This window comes from Pezoporus flaviventris, unplaced genomic scaffold, assembly GCF_033815535.1.
Source record: "Pezoporus flaviventris isolate CSIRO_AGI_PZ_B2104156 unplaced genomic scaffold, CSIRO_AGI_Pfla_v1 ptg000031l, whole genome shotgun sequence".
In the NCBI taxonomy this organism is placed as follows: domain Eukaryota; kingdom Metazoa; phylum Chordata; class Aves; order Psittaciformes; family Psittacidae; genus Pezoporus; species Pezoporus flaviventris.
Genome location: NW_026892579.1, coordinates 45,297,114 through 45,315,894, shown reverse-complemented (window position 1 = coordinate 45,315,894; position 18,781 = coordinate 45,297,114). Strand labels below are relative to the sequence as shown.

At 44.8% G+C, this 18,781-nt stretch overlaps 1 protein-coding gene across 1 annotated transcript; it reads left to right on the top strand.

Annotated features, from left to right (window-relative positions):
* The first annotated feature begins 2,756 nt into the window (after window positions 1-2,756).
* On the top strand, window positions 2,757-10,737 carry OSR1 (odd-skipped related transcription factor 1). Its single transcript, XM_061461819.1, has 3 exons — window positions 2,757-2,867; window positions 8,287-8,979; window positions 9,504-10,737. Exons 2-3 carry the CDS (start codon window positions 8,333-8,335, stop codon window positions 9,637-9,639), a joined length of 783 nt encoding a protein of 260 aa, XP_061317803.1. The 5' UTR covers window positions 2,757-2,867; window positions 8,287-8,332; the 3' UTR covers window positions 9,640-10,737.
* Window positions 10,738-18,781: the final 8,044 nt, after the last annotated feature.

Below are 18,781 nucleotides of genomic sequence, written 5' to 3'. Positions count from 1 at the left end.
GTCTCTTGAAGTTGTAACATTCCTAATCGACAGCAGATCTTCGCTGTGGAAAAGCGCAGTGTATTCCCTGTGTGTCAGTACTAACAGTGGTTTTGTATCCCGTTCCCGGTATTAGGTTCCCCACCGTTACAAGTTGACATAATGCAAATTAGCAAGGGACATCATAAAAATCCATCCGAGAATAAAGGCTTTGGAACAGCATATCCGTCATAACTTAAACACCAGATATTTAAAACAAATGCACTTAACAAGACAGTTAACCTGAAACTTCAGTTCAATCGCCAGTGGGTGGACAAGTCCAAACATTTTTATTTTTTAACAAGTACCTAAATATCAGGCTATACGTTATCCAGGCAGCTTTCAGCTACATTTCCAGTAATACTCTGGGATAGAAAAATATCCCAACGTCCCGCTTTGATTATAAACTATTTTCGCGTGGGAATAATTTTCTGTTCCCCTCTCCTCTTTAGACACTGGGATCTTTTACTGCCCTTTATTTCGATGCGTATTTCTTTTGGAATGATGGTTTCTGTAACTGGAAGCGCATTTTTTAAATTGTTATATATTTTGTTCCTTTGAAGGCAGCACGCTCAGGTAATCATTGCTGATGCCGTGTTTGCCATCTCAACTAATCTGCTACTTCTCTAAGGGAATTGCGACTTTTGTTTCAGTAATGCACGCACCCACCCCCAGCTGTATCAAGATGCTTCCTCTGGGAAAAGAGAAATCTTCATCTAGAACAGAGTATCTCCGGTCTGTTTCTTGAGGATCTTCCATTTCTATTCTGACAACAGGACTCGAAAACTATTTTGGAAAATGAAAACTTATTCGAAGGCGTCAATTTACAGCATCGGGCACAGGATCGCACTCTCTACAATTCGACCCCCAGACCAGTGCAAAGGTTTGGAATTTATTTGGGGGCGCGGGGGGAGGAGGAAGAGAGAAGGGGCTGGGGGGGCGGGGGGGGGGGGGGAAGGAGGAGAGAGCCGTAATAAAGAAAGAGAGAAAGAAAGAAAGAAAGAAAGAAAATAACAGCTCGAAATGAGAGAGAACAGGAGAAGCCGGATTGAGGGAGAGTTTTTGCTTCGCCTTTGCCTCATAAAAATGCCACTCGTTTACAAAATGAGGGAACGAAAACCTCTTCGTCTGCCCAGAGCAGTGAGTGGAACTGGACTCCGGATTCCTCAGAAATAGAGATGTTTTGTGGATGAAATGGCAGTGCTATGGTCTTGCTTCACCACGCCACTGTCGTGTTCATGAGCGCTCATTCTGCAGGATGATAACGTAGCTCTCCCTCGTTGCTGTTTTGGTCATGGTTTTTGCTATTTGTTTGCTTGTTTTTCCTTCGGAGATGGGCAAAAATCGGTGTAACAACGGGAGTGACATGAACAGTAAAAAAACACATGCTTGTCCTTGAGCACGGTACCATGTTATCCTGACGGATCTGTCTTCGCTAGCATATTATATTACCCTGGTTCCTCAGAACAATGTAATACACCCAAGCAATTTTCCCCCCTTCACGGATCTAAAGGAGTGTGAATGGATGGATGAATAGAAAAACAAATAAGCAAGGAGATTATGGCCTCAGGATTAATTATAAAACACGTTTAACCTTTTTCTTTCGAGGGTTATTTTGTTTTGCCTGCTTCGCCCGGGTAGTCTGCCTCCCCCGGACTAAGGACGGCTCCGCGGCACCCAATCCGCGGGGGATCCGCTGGATTTTGCATGCCGTGGATCCCCTCAGGAGTCCAGGGAGGGACACACCAGCTCCGGGGAGCAGGATGGACAGGAAGAAGGCACAGAGGTCAGGGGCGCTGGGGTAGAAAGTGGGAACCGGTAGGGATGCTGGGGCAGGGGAAGGAACCGGCTCTACCCCTGGGGTGGGCTCTTTGCAGTTAACCGGCTCTTGGCATCCTCTCGGGGGATCTTCTCAGAGAGGGAGAACAATGTGCAGTATCCAAATCCCTATGGTTGGAGCAGATCCCTCCCCCAGCCTCCCCCCACTGTTTTTTTTTTTCCCCTTTCTTTCTGCCTTTCTACCCTCCTGCCTTCTCCCCCCGGGGGCAGGTTCCGGAGAGTCCTGTCCCGCGAATCAGCGGGGAGGGGGCGCAGCGAGGCCGTCCGGGAGCGGAGGGGAGCGGCACGGAACGGTGTGGAGTGGCGGACCGGGCCAGGGCAGGCAGCGCGGCTGGGACAGTGCAGAAAGCAAGGGGACCCCCACTCCCCTTCCTTTCTCCGTGCGGCTCCGCCGAGGGGGTCCGAGAGTAGCGGGCCGCGGGCGCGGAGAGCGGGGGCGGGGCGAGATCAAGCACTTGCGGGAGGCGATCCCCAGCTGCCGCGCCTTCGGGAGAAACGGGTTGAAAAGTTGGTTCTTCCCAGCCAGAAAACTTTCTCCCCGCGTGCGCATGCCCGGAGCCTGGTGGGAGGTTGAGGGGGAAGCTGGGGGGGTGGGGGGGTGGGTGGTGTTTGAAATAAGGAGGAGGCTGGAGAGAAGGGATCGGTTCAGTCTGAGCTCGGCTGCTCCCGGGCGCGTTTGCACTCCAGCAAACACAAACGGCGCCGGGAGCAGAAGGAGGTAGTGCAGCTCCGTGTCCATCAGCCGGGGCACCTGGCCCTGCTGCTCGCTTTGGTTTGCCGGTCCAGCCGGCGGAGCAGTGGGGTGGGGGGGACAGCGCTGTGCCCTCCAGGCCAGCACAGACACTGACACCAACCTCTTTTATTTTTTTCCTGTTTGTTTTTGTTTATTTGTTTTTTTTTTGTTTTGTGTGTTGTTTTTTTTTTTTTTTCCTGTTATTTTATTTTACCAGCTCAGATTTAGCCCAGGATCTTTTAACTGCTGCCAGCGGTGGAGCACAGATCGGGATTAGGTAAATAAAAAGAGCAACTCATTCTTTTTGTTTTCTTTTTTTGTTTTGCCAAGCCTCGGGGATTGGGGATATAGATGCAGACACCTCCATTTCTCTCCCTCCTTTCTTTCTTTTCCCCTATCTTCTTCCACCATCCCCTTGATGGTGCAGAAGTGGGGAAGTTGTGGTTCACGTGAGGAGGACTGTTCTCTGTGGAGCGGGTAGAGGGCTGTGGGAAGCCTTCACATGGGTCTCGGCTATTTTGATGCTATTTAAAGATTTATCTTCCCATTTCAAAGATGTTTATCTACCTTTGAGGAGAAGCTGTGTTTTCAACCCTAGCTAAAAATTACACATACGAACTGCAAAACAGAAGCCTGAATGTCCTTTGAAACTTCAGCTTCTCTCCTCTCGATTCTTTACTTTTATTCTCTCTTCTCTCTCCCCTTCTCTCTCTTCTCTCTCCTTTTCTCTCTCTTCTCTCTCCTCTCCTCTCTCTTCTCTCTCCTCTCTCGTCTTCTCTCTCTTCTCTCCTCTCCATTTTTAATGTTTTGAGGTTCGAGAAGCCTTCTCTGCTTCCTCCCAAGTCCCTAACAGAAGAGAACCTGATGTTTATATTTGTCTGAATGGATCAAAACAAGTTCAGAGTAGGGCAAGTCTGAGCTTTTCTCGAGGCCGAGCCTATAAAGTGTCAGTGCAAAGCCGAGGATTAGGGTATAGTTGTTACAGTTGGCTTCTGGGAGGGAAATATAAAAACAGAGCGTTTCGGAGTTGACCGTGGCGCTGCGGGACTCTTCCGGTCACACACGGGCAGGGCAGGAGGGTGAGCGCTGTGTCCCAGGCAGGTGCACTGGAGGTCCAGTTCAGTAAGACCGAAGTCAATCGACACAAGGGACAGCCCCGCAAAGCGGGGTCCGGCTGCTCCCGTTCCGCAGGGCGCAGCTCAGGGGCGGCGGGCCCTCGCTCGGCCCGGCCTGGGCATGGCCTGGGGCCCTGTCACCCAGAGTGTCTTGCCCCCCCCCCCTCCACCCGCAACTACTCCTGCTGCGGCCGTGGGAATCTAGGAGTACCGAGGGAAGAAACTCTTGCTGCTGCCGGAGAGAGGAAGCACTATATTCGTGCACAGGGGAGGCACCGGGCGTCTCTCTAGGGAGAAAGCGAGAACGAATCTTATGCCGAGCGCCTTTCTACACCCAAGGGAATAAAAAAAAACACTCGCACAGAACTCCCAAACCAACCTAAACGCTTCTGTAGGGAGAGAGTTGAGGAGCATGGCCCTGCGACCACCCCCAGCCCGTGGGGTCACTGTCCCCCTAGCCTTGGGACCCGAGATGTGGTGGTGGTTGTTTTGGATAAAGGCTGCCCCGGGAAGCGTAGCCATCGCTGGTGCAGTCGATCCCCGGCTATTATTATTATTATTATTATTAATATTATTATTATGGACTAAAATCCGGCGCATTCATCCGCTTTCGCAGTGGTGGTCTGAAGAAACTTGTCAACAGTGATTTCGCGATAAAATGTGAATGATGATTTTATAAGGATTGAGCGCAGATATCCAAGGCACATGCTGAGTCTTTCCAGTCCTCATTAATGTTAGCAATTAACTCTTTCACGCTCAATTAGCCCCGAATAAACCTGCTTTAACAGATTCTGCAGACTTCATTAATACTTTTAATAAATCTGTGCTGAGCAACGCACTCGAAGAGCACCACGCTCGAATAATGGAGAGCGAAAGGGCAATTTTATTCCCTTTCCAGTTAGTTTCCTAAACACAGATAAATTCTAAGCTCTGTTTCCTAGCTTAAACTGACAGGAAGGGAATATCTCGTTCCCTCAAAGGGGACAAAATAGGTAGGTGGCAAAATGCTGCACACTGATGTGATGGTGGCTGAAAGGACAGGGCTTCCACTAGACTTTAAAGGCAAAAGAGAGGGACTTTTTTTTGACAGATGAACCTGATTGTTGTAGTTTGAGGCTGCGAAAGAATGCAGCATTTTATGTCCGCTACTTTATCATGTTTGTAAAAATAAGCAACCTTCTCGGAGTAATTTACCTCCTCCATTCTTCCATGTGGAACTAATTAGCAAACCTCATTATTTATGAGTCAGGTATTTAATGTAACAAATATCCCTTTCAAAGGACAGATCGGAAATTGATAATTCAAGGTAGAAAGGAAAAACACAGAGTAGCCACAAGGTGACTTAAAAATCCACTTAATTTCGCCCCTTGCTACGCTACCAGCAAAAAGCCGGGTGAATTTCTCTTTTCCCTTTTCTACTTTTTTTTTTTTTTTTTCCTTTATGGCGCACAAAGGAGGTAGAATTTAATCTGGAAGGTTAAGTTTACAATGGTCTTAAAACAATGGCAACTGGACAATAGCATTACCGTATCTTCAAACAGGACAAAGGGTAAGAAAGCTGGAGACAGATGTAGTCTTTCAAGTTTATGATCCTATTTTGCAGGGTAAATTTATCTTGGCATGAGTGGGATTTGTTTCAGTCAGAACACAAGTGGTTTGTTCTTGATTACTCACTGAGCTAGTTTGTATTAAGAAAAAAAGGAAAACCCCGCACAGTTTTATTGTTGGGGGAATTCAAGCAGAGTAGTCGAGGGGGTCTTCTTCTGTTAAAAAAAAAAAAAAAAAAAAAAGAAAAAGAAATTAAAAACAAGCTCCGATAACTATCTATTTACATGAGACAGAATTAAAGGTGGAGGTGACACAGAAATCAAAGAAACGTTGATCTCTGCGGGCAGCGGGAGAGTGGAGGGTTCCCGCACTGTGCGACCCGCTCCCTTTGATGTCCTGGAGAGAGGGGACTTCTGTATGAAATACTCTGCTCTTCATCTGCATTTTTGACTAACCCCGTTGCACAGAGCAAAAGTGTAACTTACATTTCTGGAAAAGTGCCAAGAAACTTGTACTAATGTGAACACTCTGCTCCCACCTCCCCTTTTCTTCTTGGTTTTGTGGTTTTGGGGGGGTTGGTTGTTTGTTTTGTTGGGTTTGTTGTTTTTTTTTTCTCCTTCCTTTCTTTTCCCCTTGTTGTCTTTTTTTTTTTTTTGAAAAGTGTTAACACTTCTCTGGGAAAAAAAGAAAAACAAACGCGGGCACTGCTGATGCTGTTATGACGTTACTGTATTTCTCCTTTCTGACCCTTTCTTAATTTGGGAAATCAAAAGAGAATTTTTTAAAATATTATTGAGCAAGCATTTACCCAAACAGACATAGTAATTTTTTGTTTATATATTTCATATTAAAGGTTTTATTAGTATATGGAGAAATAAAGAGGGATACGGGTAGAAATTAACTCAGTTTGTAATAGCATGTTTCATGCTTGACAAATCTATAGCTGCCTCGGCAGGAAAATAAGCACAGAGCCGTTGTGACAGGCAGAAAATACATTTCAGGTACAAGAACAGAGTGTTTTCTATACACTTGGTTCTCAAGGCCATTGGCTGAGGCATTTGTGCTGCGAAGTGGACACGCCAAGCATATGGGCAGCACTGACAAAATAAAAAGCATTTCCCCAGTTGAACAACAGAACAATATGGTTGGTTCATCGGCCCTAAATAGTTTTTTTTTGTTTGTTTGTTTGTGGGTTTTTTTAAATAAATAGAGGAATGGAAGGGAAAGCAAATTAAAAAAAAATAAAAGAGGAGAGGGAGAATGTAACACGTGCATTTTTTAATCAGCCACTACCCAAAATGTATCTAATTAAAAAAGACGAAATGTCACAATCTCTTATTCTGGGTCACTGCGCTGGAATTCCTCTAAGATTTGAGTCTATCTTCTGCTGCTGATTTATGTAAAGTGGCGTGAAAGGTGGGCCCGGCATATAGAACTGCACAGAACAAGCTTCTCCCTCTCACACCCTCCCAGCCACAGCTCCTCAGTCTGGATAGCCGCTCACATATAAATCAGATTTGTTTCCGTGGTCTTTAGACCTCTTCCACCACTGGTTTCCACCTACCCAGTCTTCCATCCCAGAGGGACGATTACTGCTCTGCAGCACTTTGCTGCCTCCTTTTCTCCAAAGGGGCTTTACTCTTCACGTGGGGATGAACTCCAGGCTGAATGCTGCAAGGATCCTGCTGGGACCCTGTGGGGATCCTACACTGACTCAGCAGGAAACCTACAGTGGACCCTATGTGGATCTGTGGGAACACTGCAGCAAACCTGTGAGGATCTTATGAGCACCTGTGGGGTCTCTATGGGGACCCTGTGGGGATCCTGCTGGAAAACAAACCCACAGAGAAAAATCCTGAAGTTCACTCAGGGGGAAGCAAGTATAAGCTGTGGGCTGTGCAGTAAGGATGAGACTCCCTGGGATGCAGGGATGTGATGCCTCCAAAAGCTGTGGGTGCTCTCTCACACCCACAAAGAGAGGAAGCTGTATCCCAACCACCAACTCTTGGGAGGCAGCTCTTGCCAAATGGATGACAGCAGCCAGGACTGAATTTGCAAGCAGGGCCAGATGTGCCTTGCTGCTGTGGCCTTGCAACATTTTTCTCTTGTGGGGTGAAATGGGTAGGGATCTGGCTTAGAGGAGAGGCTGGGGGCCTGGAAGGACCCTGAAACACAGAGCAAAGTGGTGGCACCCAGCCCAGGGGTAGGGCTGCAGCCCTGCAGCTAGTGACTTCAGTGTCCCTACGGGAGGGATCCCTCCAGCCCTCGCCTATTTTCTTTTTGAAGGGTTCTGATTAAGTGATTGCCTAGATTAGGATGTGGGCTTGAAGCCAGACACTTCCCCCTTGGGAGAGCAAATGGCACTTCAGATTTGTCACCCAAACTTAGCTTTTTCCCATTTCTTTTTGCAGTACATAAGAGGGAGGGTTGTTGTCTGGTATTTCCCCCTAAAAAAAAGAAATCCAGGAATTTTCCCTTTTTGAATGAGGGAGGACTTGCAGTTTTGGGACCAAACTGACACTACCACCAAGCAGAGGCTTGGCTGAGGCCAGACCACAGTGACCTGAGTGACCCAGGGGCAGAGGGCTCTCTGCACCTCCTCCCACATCACCTCAAGGGTCAGGGTTAAAGGCAGATTTTGTGGGCAGTATCCAACTATTTTCTAAAGGCTGAGGGTGCTCAAGAAGGGATTAAAAATTACATGGGAGAAGATTGAAATTTGTGGGCCAAAATGGCATCTTTTTGCTGTCTCTATGTAGTGCATTATTACAGGTCTACACAGCACAGAGATGCTGTTGGGGATGAAAAATTGCTGTTGGGGTACAACTTTTGTGTGTGAGGAACTGCGAGAGTCTGGAGACCTCTGGGGATACACTCACAGCCAAGAGCTTTTCAGACCTCTCTGACTCCAAGGCAGTGCCCTCCTGTCACTTTGGAGAAGGGTGTTAATGAGGCGTGAGGTGAAAAATTCCCTCTACTTTTATCTTTGTATAAATCCACCTCTTCCCCACTCCATCTTTTTTTTTTTTCCAGATCTTTTCCTCCCCTGCTCCCAAGATCCTCCTCCTGAGTGGCTACCATGGGAAGTAAGACCTTGCCGGCCCCAGTGCCTATCCATCCTTCCCTCCAGCTCACCAACTACTCTTTCCTGCAAGCGTTCAACGGGCTGCCCACTGTACCCTCTGACCACCTCTCCAACCTCTATGGGTTCAGTGCCCTGCATGCCGTACACTTGCACCAATGGACTTTGGGGTACCCGGCCATGCATCTACCCCGCTCCTCCTTCTCCAAGGTGCCCAGCGTGTCGAGCCTGGTGGATGCACGGTTCCAGCTGCCAACCTTCCCTCTCTTTCCACATGTCATCCAGCCCAAACAAGAGGCCACCAATGTGACCCTCAAAGCCAAACCCCGCTTTGACTTTGCTAACTTAGCAGTGGCTGCCACACAAGAGGACCACTCTAAACTGGGACAGGCAGACAGTCAGGGCTCACCCCCAGGGTTGGGGTCCTTGCTTGAGGTGACTAAACTCTCTCCAGAGAAGAAACCCACACGGGGAAGGTTACCATCCAAAACCAAGAAGGAGTTTGTGTGTAAATTCTGTGGCAGGCACTTCACCAAGTCCTACAACCTTCTGATCCATGAAAGAACCCACACTGATGAACGGCCTTACACATGTGACATTTGCCACAAGGCCTTCAGAAGACAGGATCACCTGAGGGATCACAGGTAACAATTCTTCTTCTATCTTATTTTCTTGTCTAGCTGTACTCTCCCAGTTACCTACCTACGTTCATGAAGGTGCCTGTAAGAAAAGCCATGTTCCTGACCACCAGCAGCATTCCCTCTCAGTTTTCCTCTGCCCACTGCTGGTGGAGGAGCCCAGATAACTCACTTTAGAAGTCAGGCCTGTTGTACTCACACACCCCACAAAAGTGATTTGCACATCCTCCTTCTTAGCTTCCACAGATGTTTCACCCTCCCTTTGCATGGTCTTGTGTCCTCTGCCTTTATGATTGTTCAGATGTGTCATGAAGACTTGAAGCCTGATGATCCCAAAGTTAGAGAGAAGCTCTTCATCCCTAAGAAAGACACCCTTGTGATATCCCTCTTTCTTCTTGCCCCAGTGCTGCACATCAGCACTCTTGATCTCATCAAAAGGTGTAAAAACCTCCAGCATGTTCTCCGTCAGGTAGCTCACGGCCGAGTTTAGGTTAGTTATTTCTGACATCTCATTTTTGTTCTCTCCCTAGATATATCCATTCTAAAGAAAAGCCTTTTAAGTGTCAAGAATGCGGGAAAGGATTTTGCCAGTCCAGAACACTAGCTGTCCACAAGACACTGCACACGCAAGTAAAGGAACTGAAACCTGCCAAACTTAAGTGCTGAATCTCCAACTTCTATGAACTTTTCCTCCCCCTCAGACTTTACACCAAAACCAGAGCAGAAACAAAACTTTCAGGATGGAAGCACTGAACTTTGCATTTTGTTTTTGTTTGTACTTTCAAAAGAGCAAAATCCGCACCACCACCTTCCCTGCCCAAACTAACTTTCCAAGCATGGCTGAAAAGATTATTTTTGCATTTAAAATACACAAGAATAATGCAGGGAGTGCTAGCTGACTTGTGTGGCTTTGATAAACTTTGTGCCAAAAGGTGGTGCTCACGTGTTGGACAGGAATCTCTTTAAAACCAAACCAAACCCCTCAAGTGTCGTTCCCCCCCCCCCCCCCCCAATCCCAACAAAAGAACCCAGAATCGTAGCAAAAGTATTACATATAAAAAACCCAACCTCTTATTTTATACCTTTTTGACTGTATAAAGCTTCTTATTTTTACACTTCAGGAAATACAAAGAATTCCAGAACATGATTAAGAACTGAAATGGTGGTTTCTCATCACAGCATCATTAGGACAAGCAGAAGGGCAACTTGCAAATCTCACTTGCTTGTTTGTTTTCTTCAAAAGAGAAGAAAACGAATATTTGGAAATGACCTAAGTCTCTCAAGTGAGGAGTCCTATCATGCTCCGGAAAACGAATCCTGATCTTAGACCTGTGGTCCCTCGTGTTCAGGATAAATCAGTGTTCATAGGACATGGAGACTTTTTCTTTTGCCTTATGGTCTTGTGCTCTGTGAGGAGGTTTGTAAGTTGTGGACTTACCTTAAAAAAACAAAAACAGAGTAAAGAAAGATGGCAAAGCATCAAACTGATGGTATGCACAATATGGTTTTAGTGGTATTTTAAAGTCTTCGTGCACCCTGATGAGAGAGAACAAATTTCAACCTGAGAGCGTATTTTTTTAAATGCTGGCTTTTGGAACAGTGTATTCAAACTAAAAGACATTCCAATAAGTTTTGTTTATTAAAAAAAGAAAAAAAAGTTGTATGGCTGTTTGGCACTTTATGCTGATTATTGGTAATTGACATTTATCACTGGATTGTGTGTGTTTTTTTAAGTATTAAAATAAATCGTTATTTTACAGGCAAGTCTGCATGGGCTACATATGCGTTCATTTGAACTCTGGTCTTTTCCCCACCAAAGCCTCTCTGGCAATACGCAGGATATTCAGAACCAGGTTGTTTTTGTTGTTTTTTTGTTTGTTTGTTTTTCTGAGTTAACTTGATATTTCCTCAGTGCTTGTTTCTACCAACTGCCTCATTTTCTTTCTCTTTTTCCCTCGTCCTTTCTTCTTTCCATTTTTTTTCTTTTTGCTTTTCTTTCTTTTTTTTTTTAATTTTTTTTTTCTTTCTGTTTTCTGAGGCTGACAAAAGCAACCAGACCTTCGAGGGCTCAAATAATTTTGCTGCTAGCGTGGAAATAAGAAAAAAATCGTCTAAAGTAACTAAACCTCGGGCATTAGCTTATAAGATTAGGTGTCAGAAGTGTTATAAAACAAAACAGATGAATAATGGGCGAATTGGTGCTGCCTTCCCAGCCCGAGGGCACTGCGGGGAGAGCCTCCTTGGCTCACCGTCCTTCGCCTGTCAAGAGCGGGCATTTCTCTACTGCATCTTCGGCCAGTTCAGCGCTGATCGGTGCGGCCTTTGGTTCCCGGCAGCTGTTTCAGATCAGAGGTATTTATTCCACTGCGAAATCGCTTTGGATAGAGATGGGGGAGAGAAAGCTCAGACCTGGGAGATCCGCCTGAGCCTTTGAAGGGCTTCTTGCCGTCCTTTCCCATCCCCTCGGCAAACCTTAAATCCTCGTCCCCCTGTCCAAACCAGTGCCCCCCGCGATAAGAAAAACCTGCAAATTAGCTCTTCCCCTGTGGCTCTTGGCGCTGCCGCAGCGCCTCGGTCCAAAGCGGTTCCTTTCCTCCATTCTCTGCTTTGTTTTCTGAAAATACTTCTTTATTTGGCTAAGGAATCCTATTAACGACAGGGGAAAAGTTGCGGTTGTAGCTCCTTTAATATAAGGGGAGGGGGCAGAAACCTTTCTGCCCCTCTCTTTCACCGGACACCCATTCGAGCTCATGGTAACTACTTTAAGTTCACTTGCTGGACGGGCTGCAGCGGGCGCCTCCGGAGCCGGGAAGTCCTTGGGAAACGCAGGATAACGAGATGACGCCTCTGTGCGCATCCAGCCCCCGAGGCTGGGAGAACGGGCAGAGTTTGAAGTCGGCTTGCTTTTGCTTTGCTTCCCATCCACCGCTCGCTTTCCACACCGTGGGAAGGCTTTTGTTTTTATCTTAAAAAAGCATCTGAAAACCAACCGCTCCGTGCAAGGAAGGAATGCGAGAGGGAAATCGCGCAAGCCTACAGGAAGCCCGGGCTAGCCCTCCTTGGGATGAGCACAGAGCTCTACCCGTTTTGCGCGGAGCCGGGCAGGAGCAATCCCTTTGCTACACTGGCCTCTCGTTACCGAGCCGCATCAGGCTGCGTCTTCCCGGCAGCGATTCTGGGGGGCAATTTGCCTCCTTCCGAAGCCCCGCCCCCCCAGTCCGTCCGCGGAGGTTTAGGTGCGCAAGCCCAGAGGGAGCTGCCGTCCCACCCGCGCTGGTCGTTGCTTGCCGAGCGCCCCTTGGAAAACGTTACCCGGCCCCGCTTCCGGGACAGGGGCTCGGCTTCCCGGCAGTGGCCTGTAGCCACTAGCATTGACACGACGTTAACTGTGAGCCTGAGGGACGATACACTCCTCCCCCCTGTGTATTTCTTCTAAAAGGAGATTCAGTGAAAAACAATCCCCGATGAACTTCCCCTCTGGTGTCGTTCGTGGCACAGAGGAAAGGAGAAAGGATGCTCCAGGGATCCTGTAGTGGAGGGAGAAAGTGAAGGGCTGTGTCGCTGGGAGCCTGTCATTTTTCAGGGGTCGTGGCTACGCGGTAGAAATCCAAGTCGGATCCAAAGGGAGGAAGGAAGGGATGCAGGGAGGGTCACTCCACTGAGGCTTTCCCATGATGGCCTCGCCACCTCCTTAACACCAAGATACCAAAACACCCGTGGCGAGGTAAGAATCCGTGTAAGTTACTAGTTCCTGGGAACTATTATAACTGCAGGGATGTGAAGGTGTAAAAACTGCTCCTCCCAGCTGGGCATGAGAAGCGTTTCATTTATAAACCTGAAGCCTGGTGATCTGCCTGCCAGGAATTTCCTTGGACGTGTATTTTTATATGCAATTAAAACAAAAAAATCCCCAGAACTGACATAATCAGAATTACAGATGTATTAAAACTACGTGGGCATACTGAGCACAGGATGCACATATGGCCTCTTAATATCATTTGTACTACACGTATACATGTGTGTATTTCCTCTCCCCAGAAGGCCTCTTTCAACCTCATGCAAACAAAGGCTATCTCTCTGGTCATGCTCTCAGCTGCACTGGTGAACAGTTCGCCTATTTTCTCCAGTGTTTTGAATTTTGCTAGGCAGTATCAGCTCAGTGATTCCAAGGAAAGCAAAGAAGACATGAAATCATGACAGTCAGAAGAGATAAGTAGTACTAACCCCTAAAACAAATGAAAGGAATTAGACAGGAAATGTGACTTTTGAATCAGGATCACAAATAATTTAAATTGTTAATTACCTCCCTTTCTTCTTTTCTCTCTTTGCAAGTGTTTTAATCTAACATTCATGCAGTGAATAAAACTTATTTAGGCCTCTGTCTGCCAGTTGAGAGCTGATTCTGTTTTCACAGTTGCTCTAAATTTTGCATTTTCATCATAAAAACATCACTGACTAGAATTTTGCAAGAGTAAAAAAAAAAAACAGGGCACCTGACTCCAGTTGCTTCTTTCTTTGAGATTTACAAGGGAAACACAGTTGTTTGTTTTTTTTTTTTTTTTGTTAACCATTTCCAGTTACAGGAGAAAATGTAAAGATGTCTTGGCATGTCTCTCTCATCCCCCCCTTTGCATTCCAGTAATTCTTTTTCTGCCCATAAGCTGTTACTTCTCTGCAAAAGCCTGATTCTGCACAGCTTGCTCAGGCTGGGTTTTTCTGTTGGCTGCAGGAAGAAGTCCTGTCAGATGGGGTCTTCAGTGTATATTCATGAAACAGAGCAAAAACCTCTCTCAGTGTGCACTGGAACAGCAAATAGTTACTTTTCAGCTGTGAATTACATGTGCCTCTGAAAAGGGGACCACAAATCACTGGGTTTTTAAAGGTTCCGCATGAGTTGTATATTAATCCCAGCTTCCCTAGAGATGGATTAATCCCAGCTTCGCAGTTGTGTGGCTACAGGCAATGTAGATGGGGTTAGGGGTAGGGGAGAAGGGAGATAAGGAAATGAGAGGGAAATTAAAAAGATATATCACAGGAATACATGGCCTAAGTTGTGAGGAGCCATAAGTACTTAAGTTTCAGTACCTCTTCTACCTCTGTCACCACATATAAGCTGAAGCAATTCACTTCGGTTCCCGGTTTGGTTTCTTTATCTGTAAATTTGGGATAATGCTGCTGCTTTTGCTCCCAAGAGGCTGGGCACACTCACGTAGAAACTCCTGCTTAGCCCTCAGTAATGAAAAGAGATACTCCAATTCGTACCTGGGCAGCTGAAAGCAGTGGTTGATCTGGGAGATCTAATAGAGTGTGCAAGACAAATTTATATTTGCGTGTAATTCTTTTTCAGCCCTGGCAGTTTAGTTGAGAGATGGAGTCCTAGAGCTCAGCATGCATTTCTTCTCTACATTCCTATCCAGTGACTAACCAGGAGGAATGGCATGGGCCAAATTCATCCCTGATGGGACTCCAATGACATCAGTCATCTTTATAGGAATTTTTTGAATGAAGTCAATTGGGTTTTATGAGGACTGAGTTTGGCCACATGCATATTTAACTGCTCAGAGAACTGAAGCCATGAAGGAGCTTTCCTTGTCCTGGAACAAATCACTTCTGAGTCTGGGAGACACAAGCTAAACCATTGACCTGTTTTACACAGTCGAGTTTATCTTATTTTAACTAAAGAAGTTAAGTGTGCTCAGCATACAGCAGAACTTGGAAAAAAAAAAAACAAACAACAACGAAACACCCAGCTGCCCCAAAATGAAACTTGCATTTGTCCATACTGCTTGGTGCAGCACCATGCCATGGATATCCAGCAGGCATGTTTACATGACCCAGGGCAGCACCCTGCAGGAATACTGGCATGAGGCCTGCGAGCAGAGCAGTGGCTCTGACCCTTGTTAGGCTTTGCTGTTCCCTGTCACACTTACATGTCTCTGCCACTTCCAGCCCACGTCTCTGTCAGTTCCAGCCCACATCTCCCTTTAGAGTCTCTCTGGGGCTTTAATTCCACTGTCATGGAACATGGTAAATCACTAAAAAGGGGTGCTTTTTCCTTCACCTGTGCCTTAATGGCTGGTGCTGACTCCCCCTGCACCTTATGCTTATGCTTTATAGGAGTCTGATATTGCACAAAACATAAAAATGTTTATATAATTCCTGACACAGTAGCTATTGAAAAATAAAACAACAATTCTGTCAGTGGCAGTAATTATCAAAAGTTTGTCTATAGAGCTCGTAGACACCACTAATCATCTAAATTATTTGCAAGGTTTTTGGTTCTGCATTCTTACTATATCTTTTAAGGAATAAGTCAACTCAAACAGTAGAAGAACTGTATTGCTAAGTATAGGCAGTAGAATATCTGTTCTGATCATATGAGGCACCTCAAGTGTCTTCTAAGGGATAAATATCAGATCTCTTTTCTTGGTTCCTAACTTGCTTTCTGTCTTTACTAGATCTGTGGTGATGGAATTTGCATTTTATTTTCAATCCTTTTACATTTTACATGTGGAATAATGAAATCTGAGTTTACGGGCTTGTTCATCTCTTTTACAGCAATTTGACTTGGCTGAATCTAGTGGAGCTATTCTAGTTTTACAATAAAAGTTGTGAGAAGAGAATTAGACCTACTGATGGTCTTGCTGCAGCCACAAACGCCACACTGCTGAGACCCACTATCATGTTTTGCCTATATTTAATTTTCTTAGGTTTTACTTTGTTTTTTTATTTTTTATAAATAAAAAGTATTTTATTTTACTTTTTTGTTTTACCTTATTTTACTTTATCTGTCCTTATTTGTCTGTATTTCATACTAGGGTAAATTGAGGGGAAAAAAAATGTTACTGGCTTTCCGGCTTTTCAACAGGTATATCAGCTTGTAACAGAGACCTGATCCCAGTTTTTTTCTTTTATTTTTTCATTTTCCATCTTTATTTCTCTGGTAATATTCCTTTTATTTTTATTTTTTTCTTTTCTAATGTGGTAATACTTCTTTCTGCCTTCTTTTTGCTTCCTGTGTTGATAGAGTTCTTGCCCTGTCTATCTCATTTCTCAGATTTTCTGCTTCTTTTTCAGCTCTGTTTAAGTTTGCCTGCATGTTGCTGGAACTGTAATTTTTTTTGCCACATCACTGGAGCTGTTGATTCTATTTCAATCTGGCCTTTTTTTACCTATCCTTTGGCCTTTTCCATCAAGTTCAAGTTAGTGTCTTCCAGGATAAAAGTCACTACAACTGTGTTTTTCTCCAAGTCTCTGAATTGATCCGCCTCTTCATCCTCTTGCTTCCTTCACTTGATTCAAGCAACTGCATAATTGCTACCTTTCTCTCATTATGACACCTTTTCTCTCTCTGGCCTTTTGGCTTCTAACTGGTGTTGGTCATAGAACATATTATGGGTGAATGATTAAATCATTAAACTTTTTTTTTTTTTCATTTAAGAGCTGTACAGACACAGCATGACAGCTTATATATGTCTTGCAAATTCTTTTGAGGCTGTTTCTTTATCTACTTTTTCTCCAGGAGTTCAGCACCAGGCTACAGAAAATTCACACTTATATTTTGAGATAACAGCAGAGAAAACTCCCCAGTAAAAAAATACTATAGTAGGTAAAAGAAGATCTCATCTAAAGTTAGGTAGGAGATGTCTGTGTACTAAATACTGTCTTTGGGCAATATTGATATACCAATGAGTTTGCTCCTGATCTTGCTCTCCTTCCTCACCTGCTGTAGCCAGTGAAGCTGGTCCAGACGAAGGACCATATTGCACTTCAGAGAATGAAGCAGGACATAGAGATACACTGCTATATAGTGCCATGGGACTTTTCCTCTGCTCAGGAAAAGTCTCTTTCAGTCTCTTCAATCCCTATTAGTTGAACTCTCAAACCTCACAAATATCAAACCCCTGTGTTTCTTCATTAACTTAAAAAGGCTGCTGAGGTCACTTGAGTGCTCTAGGCAGAGCCACCTTTGTCCTGCGGGTTTTCCTCTCTGCGAGTTGTCTCTGCTGTGTACTGGGACCAGTTGCAGCCTCATGCTGGTGAGTCTTTCAGCCTAACACTTAGCTGGTCTCACTGGGATGCTCTCATGGGTTAATGTGCTTGGCTAAATTGTCATGAAGTCTTAAGGATTTTTTTTTTTTTCTGGGGTTTCTTTTTAACTGAGCATGGTAACAGGATAGCTAATTACATATTTTTATTTTGCTTTGCAATTGTTTGATCTGAACATTACTGAAATTCTTTTTTTGTACCCAAGATGATTTTTTCCACTTCAGATGGGAAATTTTGTACTATGAGTAAAACTATATTGGCTATGTGCTTACAGATTCTTCTCCCTAACTACTCCTTTACACACATGAAACTTGGTTTATGTCTTGAAAAGGACATGAAAAATAACATCATCTGTGACATAAGTAGAAATCCAAGACCTTCAGAAATGTGCCACTTTTCACCACCTTTCTTCAAACTGTCAGTTATTTTGGTGCCTATCATGTATTGCTTTTCATGTTTCTTAAGTAATTCTCTTGGAAAGTGATTTCTCTAGCACTGCACTAGCACAGAGAGCTGTGGCTTTTGCCACCCATCAAGTGCATTATTGGATGCCTATTGAACATTCAGTGAGTTGCTGGATACTGTTGGTATGCCCAATTTAGGCTTTGTGGTGAAGGCTGCCCTGTACAGCTTTGATCACAGTATTGGCTGCTGGTCTCAGTGACCAAGAAATAATTAAGAAGCTGGATATTTGGTGTTCCTTAAAGAAGAATGACTCAGCTAGCCCTCTACTGTTGATTTCTTCGTTGCAACAGGCAGAAGTTCAGGCCAAGAACTCGTTTTCCCTTAAGCATTTATTTGGTGACCAGTTGGATATGGCTCAGGAAACAGTGTTTCTCCAGTAGTTGGGGAATGTTTACTTCCAGCTGTTTATTTCCCTCAGTGGATTAATAAACCTATTTCAGAGTGATTCAGAAAGGAAAACTACATTCTCAAAATGGAGAAGGAAGAACATTCATAGTGACACAGTGCTTTCATCAAACTCCCTTTTTCCTGCACCACAAAGGAAATGTTTAAATGAATGGCTCAGTTTCCTTAACTTTCCAATGTACCTAATCAGATATATAAACGCTATAAAACATAACAAAAGCAGTTGCATCAGTTGGGAAAAAGGGCAGGGGAAAGCAGATGGAGTTTTAGTATTCCTGAACACAACCTTCCCACTGAACTGGTATCAGTCTGATTATCACATTACGGAAATAACACTATCTGCAAAGATTTTGCTCAATATGAAATCGTCAGCAAGGAGGGCTCAGTGTTTGGTGCCATTTATTTAGAATGTCTGTGAGGTCTCCTACTCTTTTCCTCTAGCACAAATTAGTTTAAGACTTTCTGTCCTTTTTTTACTGAGATGTTGTATTACTTCCAAGGTGGGGATTTTGTGTCTTCTGAGTTTGAGGAAAACATCTATCATATAGTTACCTCTGATTTTAAGGAGACAGACTTTTCAGTTCTAGGTGGATGACACAAACTATCCTTTTCTCCTGAGCTGTAGTGGGTAGGTTCTCTTCGATGGCAATTTTGCTAAAGTAGAGTGAACATGGATGAAACTGATCATAAGGGCAAAGCTCTCATTACTGCTGACAGTCCTGTAAGAGCAATGAGTTGCATCAGGAGGGACAACAGGGAATGAGAAAACCAACCCATTTTACAGGCGTGCGGGTTTGTATGCAATCCCGTGGGAAAACATTGAAACAGAAATGCTGGATGCAAGTCTGTTCAGCACTGGCATATTTCTCTGACCCATTCCTGCCACTGC

Excerpts from the sequence above, each read along its gene's own strand:
- OSR1 (XM_061461819.1), top strand. The coding sequence starts at position 8,333 with ATGGGAAGTAAGACCTTGCCGGCCCCAGTGCCTATCCATCCTTCCCTC. Across the intron at positions 8,980-9,503 it reads GATCACCTGAGGGATCACAG|ATATATCCATTCTAAAGAAA; the intron begins GTAACAATTCTT and ends TTCTCTCCCTAG.